Consider the following 17,392-nt stretch of genomic DNA (forward strand, 5'->3'; position numbering starts at 1 on the left):
TTACTGGCTGGGGCCACAGAGTAAATCCTGTTTGAGGGGAGAGGCCCAGAGTTAGCTTGGGATTGACTAGCTAGATATATTACCATTTCTGGCCAAGCAGAGCATTTACATGAACACAAGAATTATCTAAGTTTTGGTTTTCTGATATTGTACCCTGGGGAGAAGACCTCCATCATGGACCTAAAAAATTTTTTAAACAGAGGCACAGTCATGTTTTGAAAGGGGCCTCCACATGCAGAACTTTGGTTGACAGCTGGGTCTCCATTTTGTTGCTGCTTCTCTGCTCACATTGATACTGTAATTCTAGAGTAGCAGGAAAAATGCAGCCCCTGGTCATCACCAAACAGTCAGAATTGGAGAAAGTGGAAGCCCTGGTGTCTAAGGAAGATTTCAAGCAATTCCTGCTTCCAGTTATCAGGAAGATGCAGGAGGACGTTACATCTTGCACTCAAGTGCAGAGGAGAGTTTATATGCAGAATAGAAGCAAGCTGTGGAAAGTGGACAGTCTGCTCATCCAAATAAAAACCCATGTGAAGGCCTCAGAGGAGAGCACTCTGGATCATCTTTAGAATCCAAATGATAGAGTTGAGGAGTGACCAAATAAGGCAAAGAAGGCCAAAGAGAAGGCCAAAGAGATTCCAAAGATGGCAGTGAGGTATTGATGAACTAGTCTGGGAGATAGAGAAAAGCAAATAAATCATCTCGGAGGATTAGCAGTTTACGGCCAGTGGCTTCTGGTCAACTGATGGAGATTGACACCATGGAGAAGTTGAAACTCGTGATTCTTTTGTTTTTTTATTTTTTTGTTTTGTTTTTCTCTCTCTCTCTTTTTCCCTCTCTGTTTACATGCTGTCGTCACTTATACCATGTGTCTGTTATGGTTGGTCTGTGGTTGATGACTTCAATATGAATTTGGATTGTTAAATGTTTTGTGTGGGGAAGTAACTTTTTTTTTTTAAATGCTCTCATATAAGAACTAAGGCCTATATTGTAAACTCTTACGAGAGTTGCATTTGTTCCTGGGCTTTGGTTTTCCTAAATGTTGAGGTGCTTTGCTCTTTCTTATATCACTGGACAGCTGCCTGGAACTTTGGGTCTTCATGTGACACATGAGACTTAGAATTGAATTTCTCCAGCTCTGGAGGTGCTGCAGGAGCTACATTACTGCAGAAGACAACTTCATTCAGCAAGTGTTAAAGAAGCTGCACAGGGGACCAGACTTCAGCTGGGGATGTGGATGGGGTTGATATGGCTAGGACTGATGAATCAGAAGAAGAGGCAGAGGATGGTATTGCCTGTATTTTGAAACTTTAATTTTTATGTGAGACCAAAGAAGGAGAGATGTGTTTTGTTCAACATTTAAATTTCATGTGACACGCTGAGATAACTGTTAGGTCAGCTTGTTTGCACAGCTTACCTCAGCTCTAATAGACATGGAACCTAGAACAGAAGACAAGATCTTAGTATTCTATACAAGTTGATGGAATACTCTGATGGATTTCATTTCTTCAAAAAATGAAAGAGATCTTTACAAAGGCTCTCAAGGGGCTGAGGAAGAAAAGTGAGGACTCTTTACATTGGACCCTACACTGGACAGAGAACAGGTTTCTTCAAGGTTCCATAAGTAGTCCAGCCTTAAGTTCATTTACGTTGCAGAACTGACAAGTATTTGGAGTCAAAACCATATGATGAGGGGGAAAAAGTTGCCATGTTAATAAAACTATTCATTTGCTTGAAAAAATAAAAGGATACAATAAAGTACTGAAAGCCTAATTGGCAAGAGAAAACAGGCATATATGAATGGCATTAACAACACAAGATAATATTATGTTAAAAGATAAATTGAGTGATAGTACAAAAAATACCAAATATGAAACCAGGGACTAGAGTAGTTGATGAAGGAGGTAGAATTTGGTGCCTTAAAAATATGGTAGGTTTTGTAGGAGTAGATCGTTCAAATTGAGAGAAGATATCACCCCATAAACGGTTTATACTACTCAAGCATACAATACCATTTCCAATGCTATGAGGAATTCATATGGGGACAAGATACCTTATTGGTTCTCAAAGACATTCCAGTCTAACAAATAGAACCAAGGCTGATCATAGAAGGTTCTTGGAGTGGTGAAAAGCACAACGAAGGGAAACTTGTGAAGTTGCCACAGGAAATAATATTAGGTAAAATAATAAATGGGCTCAACAAGTCTGATCCACAAAAAAGATCAAGAATGGCACATATATGAACTCGACTAAAAAAATGGTTTGCTTGCTTTTAAGAATTCAGTAAAAGGGTTGTATTTAGGCAACATGGAAACAGTAGTCAGTAATTGAAGGAATCTTAACAATGGCCTGTAAAGCTGAAGACAAAAATAACCATTTCAGGTGCGAATGACTTTCTTCGGTTCCATTGTTTTTTTAGCTGCTTTTAAATTAATGAAGCCTGCACTGCACTTAGCAGTATAAATAAGACACATCTGTCTATATCAGAATTACTTACAATTTTTTACGGATGCCTTTGAGAGGCTAATAGTGAAGGGAAAACTGCTATTTACACCCCACTCTACTCCTTTACAAGGTAGGTGTGTATTATGGAGAGCTTGGTAGCCGGGGTTAGATTTTTGCCAACAATCTTCCTGGGTACGGCTTGCTGAACAACATAGCATTTAAGAAGTTATATTTAGCAGAATAAAATACATAGTATTAAGATAAAAGCAGGTAACATTAGAAGAATAGCCCATCCTCCTTTGCCAAATGATAGAAGCTGAGAAGATGTAACAGAATGATACCTTTGGCTTACAACAAGGAGGAAAGGAAATTAGGAAAAAAATTAGAGTCTGTACCAACCAGGAAGGCATCCAGGGAGCCACATGTCGATCCTGGGAGTCTGTGGGAGGGCACATGACACAGGACGTGCAGAGGCTTCCCTGTTCTGCCTGGAGCTGACCCTGAGCACTAGTGAGATTTGAAAGGTGGTGTGCAAGGCAAAAATAGTGCACAGACAAAAGTCATGCAAAAAACAAACAAATAAACAAACAAACAAGAAAGAAAGACAAAAACAAAAACAAAAAAAACAAGCGAAAGGGAAGAAAAAGGAAGGGAAGGGGCACTGAAAGTCCCTGACAAAGAGGCCGAATAGGAGACCAGCATAATGCCTTCAAGTCTAAAGAGTCCGAGAGTTTTGTGCTGCTACAACCTACTGCTTCTATGGTTGGACGCCAGAAGAAGGATGGGCTGGAATTTTCATGGATGTGAAAAAATACATATATTTAAACACTAGAATCATTCTTGGTACACCAAGATGCTATGAGACTTTTTCTGAAGAGAGAATGACCAAGGGGGACAATTATTTATACAAAGAAAAAACACAGTGTCTCTTGTCTCAGACAAAATTCAGGCCATATGCCCTTTAATGGGAAATATAGAATCTGCTTTACTGCTTAAATTGATCTCTCTCTCTCTCTCTCTTTTGGGAGGTTTAAGCAAGTAGTTGATGTTTCAAAGATTATGTGCAGTTTGCAGTTTCACAGTATTAATACGCTTGAACTTTTGTTGTTCTATGTTATTTTCTAATTTTCTTCCATCAAAACGTTTTTTTAAAGATTTTATTTATTTATTCATGAGAGACACACAGAGAGAGGCAGAGACACAGGCAGAGGGAGAAGCAGGCTCCCTGCAGGAAGCCCAATGTAGGACTCAATCCCAGGACCCAGGAATCACGCCCTGAGCCGAAGGCAGATGCTCAACCACTGAGCTACCCAAGTGTCCCGCTTCCATTAAAACTTCTTAATGGAAATTTTATATACATGTTTATGTGATGTCAATGACAAGAATACCTATAAAGTATGACTTTCAGATTCAGCCACTTATATTGAAATCACCCTTTGAACCAGCAGTGTGTTATGTGCATAACACACTTGGATTATCCTTGTATTATTGCTTCAAAGTAAGCATTTTTAAAAAATTATTTTGAAAAGTGTTGAAACATATATAAGGATTGCCTTTCATCGGGCACTTGGCCTTTCAATAGTTTAGAGCAGACAATATTCAAATTTAAGAAAATTTTCACCTTTTATCTTAAATGGTAGAGTCTTTGAGAGCATTCTTACAGGGGTGAGGCATTTATAGCTAGTGACATTTTCACAATTAATATTGGTGCCACTGAATATTATACGAATACATGGTCATTAAAAATTAACTTTGAGGGACACCTGGGTGTCTCAGTTGGTTAAGCTGCTGCCTTCGGCTCAGGTCATGATCTCGGGGTCCTGGATTGAGCCCCATGTCAGGCTCCTTGTTCTGTGGGCAGTCTGCTTCTCTCTCTCTCTCTCTCTCTCTCTCTCTCTCTCTGTCAAATAAATAAATAAAATCTTTAAAGAATTACCTTTGACTACCAGTCTTCATTTTCTGAAATCTTGTATGGCTGTCAATATATTAGTTCATATGTCTTTATATGTGTATTATTTTGACTATTTGGACAGTATTAATGAGAAATACTAGATTTTCAACAACTTTATTATTCATATCAGTACCTTACGTAGGATCACTGAAATATTCTTTAGGGTGAATGTATGCAAAATGTGTTTCCATCATAAATTACTACTGTAGTATTTTCTGTCATGAGTGCATGTGTATATACATAAATCTATGTCAGGTTTTATAGACTTCTAAAACCTTACATGAAACTTGGGGAATTATTTGTAGAGGTATTTTTTTCCTTCAGTATTATCTGTATTTCCCAAAAGTTTCCAGATAATTAAAAGGTATTTAAACTTGCTCTCTGAAAAAAAGAGGGTTTTATTGAAATGATTATGGATTCATAGGAAGTTGGAAAATAGACTACAGAGAGGTCTGGAGTATGCTTTACCCCATTCTTCTCAGAGGTTACATTTTACATAATAACTGCACTGCAATATCAAAACCAAGAAGTTGACATTGATACAACGTGTGTATACAGTTCTAGGCCATTTATTCATACCTGTAGATTGTGCAACCACTGCATTCAAGTTACAGAACAATTTTAACATCACAAAGATCTCCCTTGTGTTACTCCTTTATGGTCATCTCCCACTATCTGTAACTCCCGGCAATTTCTAATCTATTCTGTATCTTTATAATTTTGTAATTTCAAGAATGTAATATAGATGGAATCATAGAATATGCGACCTTTTAAGACTGGAGTTTTTCACTCAGCCATCAGGCTGAGGTCCAAAATTGTTGCTCATATCAAGGATCTGTCCTTTTTTTTAACTGAATAGCACCCTATAGTGTGGACGTCCCATAATTTGTTTAACCATTTACTACTGCAGGAAATTTTAATTGTTTCCAGTTTGGGGCTGTTACAAACAAAGCTTCTATGAACATCTGTATGCAGGATTTTGAGATTTTTTTTTAAATAAATCACATTTCAGAGCTGAGACCAGCAAGGTAAATAAATTGTCTAGAGCACTTAACAGTTTTCCAAACCCAGATGTTGCTACTTCATCTCCTTGCTGTTTCTTTTTTTTTTTTTAAATTTTTTTAAATTTATTTATTTATGATAGTCACACAGAGAGAGAGAGAGAGGCAGAGACACAGGCAGAGGGAGAAGCAGGCTCCATGCACCGGGAGCCCGATATGGGATTCGATCCCGGGTCTCCAGGATCGCGCCCTGAGCCAAAGGCAGGCGCCAAACCGCTGCGCCACCCAGGGATCCCTCCTTGCTGTTTCCATCATCCCATATTAACTGAGGACAAATTGTTCTGCAGATAGTGGAGAAAAGTAATGATTATATATTTGAAGATTAATGAGAAAATATTGGTTTTATCTGCTCAAAAATATGATTATTTTTGGCATCATGTATGCACATTGATTCATTCACTCATTCACAAAAATTATTGTTAGAGAACTCAGGCCTCATGCTGAGTGCTGGGGCAGAGAGGTGCCTTCCCCAACAGGGCTTTTACAAAATGTTGCATTTGTTGCATAGAGGTTAGCTTGCCCTATGTTTGTTGGTTTTAACAGTTTTAAATTTTGTTGGAACATATTCAAAGTTAACATGACTGCCATACTAATATTTCAATGTGTAGTCTTAAATCTAAATTTGCTGAAAGATTTGGGTTAATATATTTTGCCTTATCAAAGAAATTGCTGAGCATGCATGCACAAATACACAATCTACTTCTGCAAGGTGTGCAATTCAGTACTTCTTTTAAATAGGGGTGAGGTTCAGATGGATTTTTATTTGTAGCTTGTTCACAAATTAATGATTTCTTCTGCTTATTCTGTGTCCTTTTGCTCCAATAGCATAAAAAATTAATCAACCGTCCACAGAGTACCAAAAGAATTTCTACCGATCCTGTAGGTAAGAAATATTTGCTCTATCTGCCTTACAGCGGCACTATTTTTCCTCTTGTATTTTATATGTATGTGAATCATTAGATAGTCATTATATTTATCAGCTTAATAAGTCAACTTTCCTTTGAAAGTCATGCACATATAAACCAAAACATTCTTAAATATGGGTGGAATTAAAATTGCTAAAATCTACAAGAAATATGAACACTGCTACGTATTATTTTACTAAGATAACTAGTAACTGCTTAGTTTGGTAAATAAACAACTACAGTTTGTTCTGAAATGTTGACAATTAAATTGTGAATCAAAGTGTGGCCACTTTAACTCTACATTTGAGGCCAATGGATTTTAAATAGAGATATGTTAGTATGAAACTACAAAAAAAAATATCTAATAGTTGATTGTGGTTATACATAATTCAATTACATAACAGTGATGAAGACTTCAGGGTAGAATTTGACATTTTTATTCTGTTTTAGGCTTTGAAACAATCCACTTTATAATGTTACAGGTCACTAAATAATTTACGGGTCTTCAATTTGATCTTGGTCTTCAAAGGATATCAATGAGTCTATTTTGATTAATGTGTCAGACCCACCACTGATGGCATAGCATTTCATTCAGGGATTACCTTTATAGTTTTGTCCAGAAAATGTGCAGGCTTTATTGAATTACATTAAAAGTGAGGATAGGCTTACACCTTAGTGTTATGCACTATCTCAGAGGCAATAAAAACCATTTGCAAAGAAAGAGCAGTTGATGTAGAAAAACAAAATTAAAAATACGAAAGCCAAAACCAAGAAAACCCAACAAAACAAATTAAAAAAACAAAAAACAGTAGTAGTAGATGAAAGCCTGGTGAGTTTAATAGTGTTGTTGACTTTTGAAGAATTTGATGTCTAAAGAAAAGCGTTCTCTCTGCCATTGTTAACAACCACCAGAGAGCACAAGAGTATAATGATCTTTCCTGTGTGTACTAGGAAGTCCTGGGTTGTGACAGCGTGTGGTCTCTCAAAACCAAGCTGCTGCAGGAAGGATGGTGGTAGATGAGGTTAGAACAGGATAAAACTATGAGAAGTTTTAAATGCCAAGGTAGAAAGTTCAAACAATAGGAGGAGCCTACAGGACACTTATTAGCATGGAATGGGTAAAACTGATAAGACTATGAAAACTATTAGTTGTGTGGAGGACTAAAGGGGATAAAAACTGGTAGCAGGGATATGAGTTAGACTCCTGGTTCCTGCAATACTCCAGAGAAGAGAGGGGGAGCATGACTGAGATTGTCAGTAAGGCTGGCAAGTAGAGGAAGTATCTGAGGTATGTTTAGAGTTGGGACATGGGTGCAGAGGATAGGAAATAAGCATTGAGAAATTTGAATAATGTTACATGTTACATGTAATAATGTTACATGTTACATGTTTCAGCTTACTCCACCGAGTGGTCACATTCACTAGGAAGGCAATAGAGTGAAGGAAGGATTAGGAGTAGGTGGAAAAAGGCCAAAGTTGATTTTGACTTTAGTATGATGTAGCTCGGGTTGGCTGTGATGTATACTAGAAAAGATAATCAGGAGGTGAATATTGCAAACGCTGTACCAAGAATTAGGGAGACAAAGCCAAAGATGAAGATTAAGCAGAGCTGGAATGTTTTGAATAAAGGAGATGGTTAGGAGAGTAAAAGTTGATGAGTTCATTGGCGGAGAGGGCAGGAAAAGAAGGGGCCTGAAAAAGGAAGAAGTAATTCAGCAGAATCAGGAGGAAGAAAGCTAACAAAGGGGAGGGAGATGGAAGAGAAGAACCAGGGTGGAAGGAGTAAAATGCTTTTTTTCTCTGGAAATCAGAGAAGATGCAGACTGAGAGTTGTTTCCTCTGAGTCATAATTAAGAGGATGCTAGGAAGATCAGAAAGAGGATTGCACAGAATGTTAACAATAGCATATAAGCCCTAAAACAAGGGCTTGAGGAGTGAACCAGAGTGATGAACTTGTGATATCACGTTTACATCAGGCATAAAAGTGTTTTATGGTTAAAAGGAAGAAGAGAAAGCCTGGTTGCTTGAAACAGTAGCAGAAGCAAGTAAAGGGGAGACATGAAGCATGGGAAGCATGTGCGGTGAGGAGGAGATGAAAGGAACAGCTGTGAAGGGAAATGACTTGATGGGAAACACTGTGGGGAATGGAATCTGGCAAACATGGAGGAATGAGATTTTGTAAGAAGGTGATTTTTATTTTTTTAAAGATTTAATTTATTCATGAGAAACACACAGAGAGAGGCAGAGGAAGAAGCAGGCTCCCTGTGGGGATCCTGATGCAGGAGTCCATCCCAGGACCCTGGGATCACACCCTGAGCCAAAGGCGGATGGGTAACCACTGAGCCACTCAGATGCCCAAGAAAGTGATTTTTAAATGAAAAGGAGGTTTATGGGAATTCAGGTCAAATGGCTTTGGGAAAATTAGGAGAAACAGACATTGGCTGAGTGAAACAGAAGGTGAGTGAGATTGGGGCTTAAGGAGGCTAGAAAAGTTTTAGGTCATTGCTGGGAATAGTTTAAATTGCATTCAGAAAAAAAAAAGAAAAAAAAATAAATTGCATTCAGGAAAAATATTTTTTACTGGTTTATTAACTGGTATAAAGGCTTGAATGGTGTACAGAGCCCAGAGTTAGTGGATGACATGCAGCGTAGTTTTATAACCCTGGACATCTCAGTGGTTGGATGTAGGGCGAGTACAGCAGGATTGGCAATTGATAAATTGAGAATGATGAAAGCTAAAAAGAACCACAGATTCTAAGGTGGATGCAAGGCCATTGCTGACGCACATAGCTGATCATGAGGAGCAGCATGTGCTTCCAATAGGATGGAGGTATGTGAGACCAGTAGAGACCAGAGTCGGGCATCAAAGGACTCATTGTATCAGTGACAGAGGCAAGAAGTGTATTAAGCAGGAGCAACGGAACAGAGCTGTGGAAGTTTAGGAGGTAGTGGTCAGCAGTGATATTGAGGAGCTGATGCCTTGGAGGGGGATGAAACATGAGGACTGGCCATGAAAATCAGTTTCTTACGTAGAATCACAGTACAGGTCATTGATGTTGACAAGATTAAGGAACCATGTGGTCAGAGGTGTGACTGATTATCAGCAGGGTTACTGACGATGCTGGCAGCCAACGGCTGGAGGTAGATGATGATGGGGATGGAGAGAGGAAGGCCCACTACTACATGAGCGTATTGCACGATGGAAGCAGAATGTTGATTTGAAAGTAACAATGGAGAGCGAGGATGTGCTGACTCCATTTTCTGAGTAGCCTTCTCAGAAGAGCATGATTCATAATTTAAATTTATGTGCAATTTCTGTGAATAGGTAGGTGGAGGGAATCGTGGAGTTCAAGGTAGCAGACGCAGAATTCTTGCCTCACATCAGACCAAGGCAAGAGTTAGCCGGAGAGTGGTGCAGGCTGGGGCACAGAAGCAGGGGCACAGGGGCTCAGGGGCTTTACAGGGAGTCATGGCCTGGAGTGACACAATGAAAAAAAAAAAAAAAAGCAACCAAACAACAGAAAAATAGAATCATGGGTTTAGGTGGTTGACATGAGTCACAGGATAAGGGAAGGGGTATGACGAAATACAGAATATATTTAAAGAAGATGATTGTGGTTCTAAACCAGGGGAAATGGTGTAAAGGACCTTCCACAGAACTGCTCTTTGGGTTGGATCTTGGTGAGCTTGTGTGTGTATAGCTGGGGCTGGCTGGGGGAGGATTGCATAGCTGCTGTCATACTCTGTATCAGGTTAGTACTAATTACGAAAAAATAGTCTTGAATCTAGAAGTATCCTTGAACATAATGCTGCTGGTGTATGGCTGGGGACTCCAGTGTCAGCATCAGCTTGTTAAAAATGCCCAGTTTGGTCCCTACCCTCGTTGTACTTAATTAGACTATCTGGGGCAGGGCCTAAAATCCTTTTTAACAAGCCCTCCTGGATCTCAGGGGAGTTAAAACCCGAGAGGCATTTCTAGTCCTTGTCAATAAGGGATCCCTCAGGGGGAAGCCCCCAGACATGGCAGGGATCCCAAGGTTTTCCACTGTCCCCTGGGGTGGGGGTGGGTGTCCAAATCTTCCCAAGGTTCAGAGGCCAAGCCAGAGAGGCCTTGGATTTCCTGCGAGCAGGTGCAGAGGGTCAGATCAGCACAGGCCCCCCTCTCCCCCCAAAGTCCTAACCCTGCCCGTCCCCTTGTGCCCCACAGAAGCCCTGCAGGACCAGCTGCTGCGCTGGCTGGCCCAGGAGCTCTCCCAGGAAAGTGCCAGGCGCCTGTCCTCATCCCTCCCCCTGCGCCGCAGCACCATCGAGCTCATCAGGCTGAAGAACCCTGCGGAGCCCACGGAACAGATCCACGAGCTTCTGTGCTTCTGGAAAAACTCACTCCCCAGTTCCACCGATAAAGTGCGCCTTCTGGCCCGTCACCTGCGCAGGATCGGCAGGAGCGATCTTTCCGAGGAGCTCAAGCTCAAGTGGGAGGGGAGGGTGTCCCCTGAGCCACCGCACCGGTTCCACTCAGCAGGGTAAAGCCAGGCTGCTCTTTCTGTTGCCCCTAGAAGGGTCAGGTTGCTCAGGTTGCTTCCCTCAACATGCCACTAGAAGTTTCCAAGTAAGGCTGTTTGGACCGAGTCTTCTTCTTCTTCTTCTTCTTCTTCTTCTTCTTCTTCTTCTTCTTCTTCTTCTTCTTCTTCTTCTTCTTTCTTCTTCTTCTTCTTCTTCTTCTTCTTCTTCTTCTTCTTCTTCTTCTTCTTCCTCTTCTTCTTCTTTTCTTCTTCTTCTTCTTCTTCTTCTTCTTCTTCTTCTTCTTCTTCTTCTTCTTCTTTCTTCTTCTTCTTCTTTCTTCTTTCTTCTTCTTCTTCTTTCATCTTTTTTTTTGACAATTTATGTGCAAGTTTATTTGTAAAACAGATTTCTAGACATACTTCATCTTGGCTGTGCCAATAAAAATACATTCCATTTCTTTTTAGAAGTGTGTGTTATCTGATGGTTCCACAGCAATCTGGTTTCTCCTAAGATACAACCAGGTGGATAAGCATGTACCCACTAACCTAATCGAGAACTGGGTTGAACGTTTTGGGCCTGATACACAGGGAAAAAAAAAAAAAAACACGGGCATACCTTATAAGGTGCTCTCACGTATATATGAGAAATGTAGCTCACAAATTGTAATCCAAGTACTGCAATCTCCAAAAACACTTTAGTCGGATAATTTTTATTTTTATTTTTTTAATAATAAATTTATTTTTTATTGGTGTTCAATTTGCCAACATACAGAATAACACGCAGCAGGCAGACCAGACAGGCCACAGATACTCACTGGTGTGTGCTCGTTAGCTGACACTTTATCAAGGAATTTAACACTTGTTTATCAGGGTTTCATGAAAAATACAGGACCATAAATCACAATTCCTCACCACTAAAATTCAAGTCCAAACTTCTAATTACTATATATGTTTAGGACCCTTTTAGATTTTTTTTCCCCAAGTGCCCCCCTCAGTGCCCGCCACCCAGTCACCCCCACCCCCCCCCCCCCACCGTCAGGGAGAAGAAATGGGTAGGAAATATCAGAAAGGGAGACAGAACATGGAAGACTCCTAACTCTGGGAAACGAACTAGGGGGTGGACCGAGTCTTCTTGCTAGATGTGCTGAGACAGGGGGAGAAGCTCTAATCAGATCATAAAAAGCCTTCCTGGGGGATCCCTGGGTGGCGCAGCGGTTTGGCGCCTGCCTTTGGCCCAGGCCGCGACCCTGGAGACTGGGGATCGAATCCCACGTCGGGCTCCCGGTGTATGGAGCCTGCTTCTCCCTCTGCCTGTGTCTTTGCCTCTCTCTCTCTCTCTCTGTGTGTGACTATCATAAGTAAAAAAAAAAAAAAAAAAAAAAAAAGCCTTCCTGGGTTTGAGGGCTTCTTCACGGATCAGGGATACACGTTCTGCAAGAATTATGGTCTTGGGTTCAGCCAAATCTAATAGCATTTATAATAGAGTTTGCTGTGTTTACATTTTAATAACTGAGGTGGTTTTCTAAGTGGAAAGGAAAGATAGGATATACAGAATTCCCCCCTTTTTTTATTGTTATCTACATAAAAGTAAACTAGTTATGCAGGACTCCAAGCAACTGATTCACATACTGCACCCACCATGGAGCCTGCAGCTAACAATACAGAATAAATTGGGTTGCAGAGACCCGATGCTGATGATAGTAAATCAGTAAGAAAGCTAGACAAGCTTGAAATAAATTAAAAACAAGAAAGCACTGGCCATTTACTGCCGCAAACTTTTCTTCTATTATAAAAGTATCTGGGAACAGGGAAAACTCTCACATTGTATTATTAGTGAAATGAGGCAGTGCAGAGAAAGTGAAGTATCAGTGAAATAATTCAGGGCCTTTTAATTTTTTTTTTTTAGTATTTTATTTATTTATTCAGGAGAGACACAGAGAGAGCGAGAGAGAGGCAGAGACACAGGCAGAGGGAGAAGCAGGCTCCATGCAGGGAGCCCGATGTGCGACTCGATCCTGGGACTCCAAGATCACACTCTGGGCCAAAGGCAGGCACTAAACCACTGTGCCACCCAGGGAATCCCCTTCAGGGCCTTTTTAACCTAGGAAAACAACTTACTCTTAAATCACTTTTCACAGAAACCTCATTAGATAAGCCCTAGGTGCTCATCATTAAAAAGACTAAAAAAACAGAAAACTAAACCTAACTAAACTAATAATGACCAAAGCTGCTCCATCATTGACAATCCCTGCTAACGTCTAGTGCGTGAGCTTTGAGACTTTAGTTTTAGCTAAAGCAGCAATATGATATGCGGGGCATTACGTTTATATTACCATTTCATTAATGCAAAACCATCACGGCCTTGGCTTGTCAGCATCACTAGTGATTAGTTTTGATTATTGAATACCAGAATATTAATGAAATCGCATGAAAAATTAAACACTCGTATGGCTCTGAATTTTTAAGGCAAGATTTCCTTTTACAAATTAACCAAGGACTTAGACATCTATTTGGCTACATATTGAAAAAGAGGATTCCAATTTTCCAATACATTCCTATTAAGACACATTTTGTTAGTCAAGATTTGTATTAATTTCACATGTTTCCAAGAAGGTACACCATTTTCCATGTGTTCTAGGAATGAAGAAAACAGACTGAAATGTTCTTGGTTTTTCTGACTATAAAGTAGCAGAAATAGAGTTGTTTATTGCCTGTAGTGAGCCGGGCTCTTTATGCTTACCCTCTACAAGCATTGACTTATTTAATCCTCCCAACTGCTCTATGAAGTAGGTACCCTGCCCCAATTTACAAGAGAGGAAACAAGATTCAAAATATTGAGTGCCTTGCCTAAGGTCTTAAGGGAGTGACATAGTCAGGATTCTTGTCCCTACACTAGAGATTACTATCCTGAACATTTTGGAGTATTTTCTTCCAGTTTTTCTTTTTTTCCTAGAAGGAAATATTTCTATTCCTGTGTGTATAGATGTATAGAAATACAATCGCCTGTGTGCTCACATGGACACACATACCATCTCCCCACACACATACTGCCACACTCATCCACCTCCTTACTCACATCTTCTCACATCTGCTTCCATGTCCTCATCTCCCCCTCCCCCACACCCGGGTACTACCACCTGTACATACACACACCCTCCCACACACCTCTCACAAATGCCGTTGAACACATCTACTTATCCCTACCATGTTCACAGCCTTACATCCATCTGTACCTCCTCACATGATTGCATACACTGTTCACAAACACACGTCTCAGCACACAGCCCCTTCCACCTCTCACACACTTATTCCCCTACAACTCCTACCTATGCTCACTAACATACATACTCCAGACATGCACATGCATCTCCTATTACCTATATACTTTCACTCATACACATGTATACACTCACAAACACCTGTTCTTCTCACACACTTTCACTCACATACTTCATATATATACCCTCACAGGCGCCCATCTCTTCACACACACACACATACACACACACACACACACACACACACACTGACACATCTTTTCAGAATTTAAAAAAAGGCATATATTATTGCAACAGTAAAATGATATAAAGGTATAGATAGAAAAAAATGGCTCAGCTCTTGGGGATTGCCTCTCACCTAGGTTGTCAAAGGAATCAGTCCCATATGTAGCATGTGTCTCGTGTGGTCAGTGTGACTCATCCGCACCCCACCCCTAGGCACCCTGCTCTCTGTCAGCTGACCTGTGTGGTCCACATCAGCGGTGCCTCTGGCTTCTTGTTGGGTTTGGGTAATGGAAGCCCCAGCAGGAGACTGGGAGAAGAGAAGACAATGATTTAGACTATCCTGTTTTCCTCCCATCAAATTCACCAAGACCAGGTTGTTTCCTTTACCCAAAGGCCACCACTCCTTTCCTCTTTGGGCAACCATCTCCTGGATTTGGGGATCTGATCCTCCTCTTATCTCTTCAGGTCTAGGGGAAGAAACAGTCCTATCGCTGTAGCTCCACCACATCCTGCCCATGCTTTTAGGATAAAGCCTCTTTTAATTATTTTGAGTATTATCATATGCTTTGTATCAAGACTCTGATACTTCTCATAGCAGCTTATACATAAATAATGTTTATTTTTTCAGTAGGAGGGTCATGTATTATACATACAGCTTTAAATAATCCTGTTCTTTATTAAATTATAAACATTTCTAATATATTTAAATGTTTTAATAGCTGCATAATAACCAATTTCAGAGTCATGCCATTTTAGCATTAGCAATTTTTGAAAATTAAAAAAAATGATGCAGCATACATCCTTTTATGTCTGGCTTTCCTGTATTTAGCTTTATGTTGTTAAAATCCATCCATGTTGTTCATGTGGAATACTTTGTTCCTTCTAAGTGCTTCCTTCATGTATACTAGTCCATTATACGCACATACTGCAAATTATATATCTGTTCCACAACAGATGAACATTTTAGTAAATTCTAATTTGGAGCTATCATGGACAGTGTTTTATGAACATTCTGTGGAAGCCTTTTAGTGAACCTATGTATTTATTTCTTCCTGGTATAAACCTAAGAGTACAATGATTGTTTACCATAATTAATTTAAATTTTCCCCTTTTGTTGTAATTCAGGTTACTTCCTTCTTTTCATACAAATAATACTGCAATGGCCATTTTTCTACACATGTATGCGGATTATTATTTCAACAGGATAAATTTTTAGAAAGGGGATTACTTGCTAAAAGCATTTTATTTATTTATTTATTTATTTATTTATTTTTGCTAAAAGCATTTTAAAATGCTTGATAAACATTGCTATTTTATATTCATTATATACATTACATTTCATATTCTAATCACTAGGTCATGAAGATTCTTGGGAAAATAGTATTTTTAAGAATTCATAAAAAAGATTAACTTGAGGCACATAATATGAAATTCTACAAACTGGGTAAGCCTGGATTTTCTTCAGTTTATCTATTGAGAAAAAAAAAATCGACCTAAATTTTTTACAGTGGTTCCTCTACTAATATAGTATATTCCATTGAAATTGTTATTTTAAAAAGCATAGGAACGAGAAATAACACATCAGACATGTGGACAGATTCAGGATGTCAGAGAGCCTATAGTGTCAAAGTATAGTCAAATTCCATGAAAGAAATGTTATATTCATTTATTCAATAGATATATATTGAACAAAAACTCTGGGTCTGGCAATCTGTTCAATGCTACAAGCACAAAAATGAGTAAGAGTTCCCTCAGGTTGTTTTCTGCGTAAAGAAAGAGTAAACGAATGAGATCAACACCTCATTTATCTCCTGTAATGAACCAGACTCTTCATGCTTAGCCCTTTACAAGCACTGGCTAATTTAATACTCCCACTACCCTGTGGGGCAGGCACATAGCCCTCAGTTTATGAGAGGAAGCAGGAGTTTCAAAAGATTGAGCGCCTTGCCTAAGGTCATAAGTGACTGACATAACCAGGATTCAAATGTAGAATGTTGGCTTGGTTCCCACCATACCATGTTGCCACCACGCTAAGGAGAAGAAAGAAAGGGAATGAACATATCTGTTTCTCCATTATTCTACTTCTCATTTTGCCAAACAACATTTTAAATTCATGTCAGTGGTACAAATAGATATGAATTTTGAGGATAGGGAAAAGAGCAGGAGGTGAGAGGGAAGTGTGATGTTGACATCATTGATATTTGTCCCAGTTCAATTAGTTAAATGTTCTCTTAGGCTTGTTTAAGAGACTGACAGGGGGATCCCTGGGTGGCTCAGCGGTTTGGCGCCTGCCTTTGGCCCAGGGCGCGATCCTGGAGTCCCGGGATCGAGTCCCACGTCAGGCTCCCGGCATGGAGCCTGCTTCTCCCTCCTCTTGTGTCTCTGCCTCTCTCTATATATATGTCTATCATAAATAAATAAATAAATCTTTTTTTAAAAAAAAGAGAGACTGACAGTTTAGGATAATATTGCAAATTGGCCAAACACAAATTGGTGACGCATAAATATTGGGTGATTTGTGGCAGATATGAGTAGTCACCAATGATTTGAGCTACTTTGCTACAATTTGTCTCCTCAGGCACATCAAGAACCCTTCAAAGTAGTGGCTGCAAAACAGGACATTTATTTAGCAACAATAATTAATTAATTAATTATTTGATAATATTTAATAATATAATAATATTATACTACAGAGCAGTATGAATGTCTCTACCATTCAGACCAAATGATATATCTTGAATAACATCTATTTCACTAATGAAAATCCATTACAACCATCATTTTGCTAATTATTAAGCACTAAATATATCAAATAAAACCTTCTAACTTTCATCATTCTAATTAACAAAACTTATGATGTTAAACCATAGTTATATTAATCATATACATACTATATCTGTACCATAAATTCATGATTACAGCAACTGATTATTACTAAAAAATGTAGCTTAAATAAACACATACACAATAATACGTTGTGTATTCTGAAGTATTTTAGAGTAAAATAGAAACATCATAATAGGTT

The 17,392-nt window shown here is 39.3% G+C and overlaps 1 protein-coding gene across 1 annotated transcript in view; it reads left to right on the top strand.

Annotated features, from left to right (window-relative positions):
- Positions 1-11,001, top strand: part of DTHD1 (death domain containing 1) — a 63,206-nt gene extending 52,205 nt beyond the window's left edge. Inside the window, exons 9-10 of the mRNA XM_055326579.1 lie at positions 6,283-6,340; positions 10,570-11,001. Coding sequence (XP_055182554.1) covers positions 6,283-6,340; positions 10,570-10,889 — 378 coding nt within the window. The 3' untranslated portion in view covers positions 10,890-11,001. The remainder of the gene's footprint in view (positions 1-6,282; positions 6,341-10,569) is intronic.
- The last annotated feature ends 6,391 nt before the right edge of the window (positions 11,002-17,392 follow it).

This window comes from Nyctereutes procyonoides, unplaced genomic scaffold (genome assembly GCF_905146905.1).
Source record: "Nyctereutes procyonoides isolate TBG_1078 unplaced genomic scaffold, NYPRO_anot_genome, whole genome shotgun sequence".
Classification (NCBI taxonomy): domain Eukaryota; kingdom Metazoa; phylum Chordata; class Mammalia; order Carnivora; family Canidae; genus Nyctereutes; species Nyctereutes procyonoides.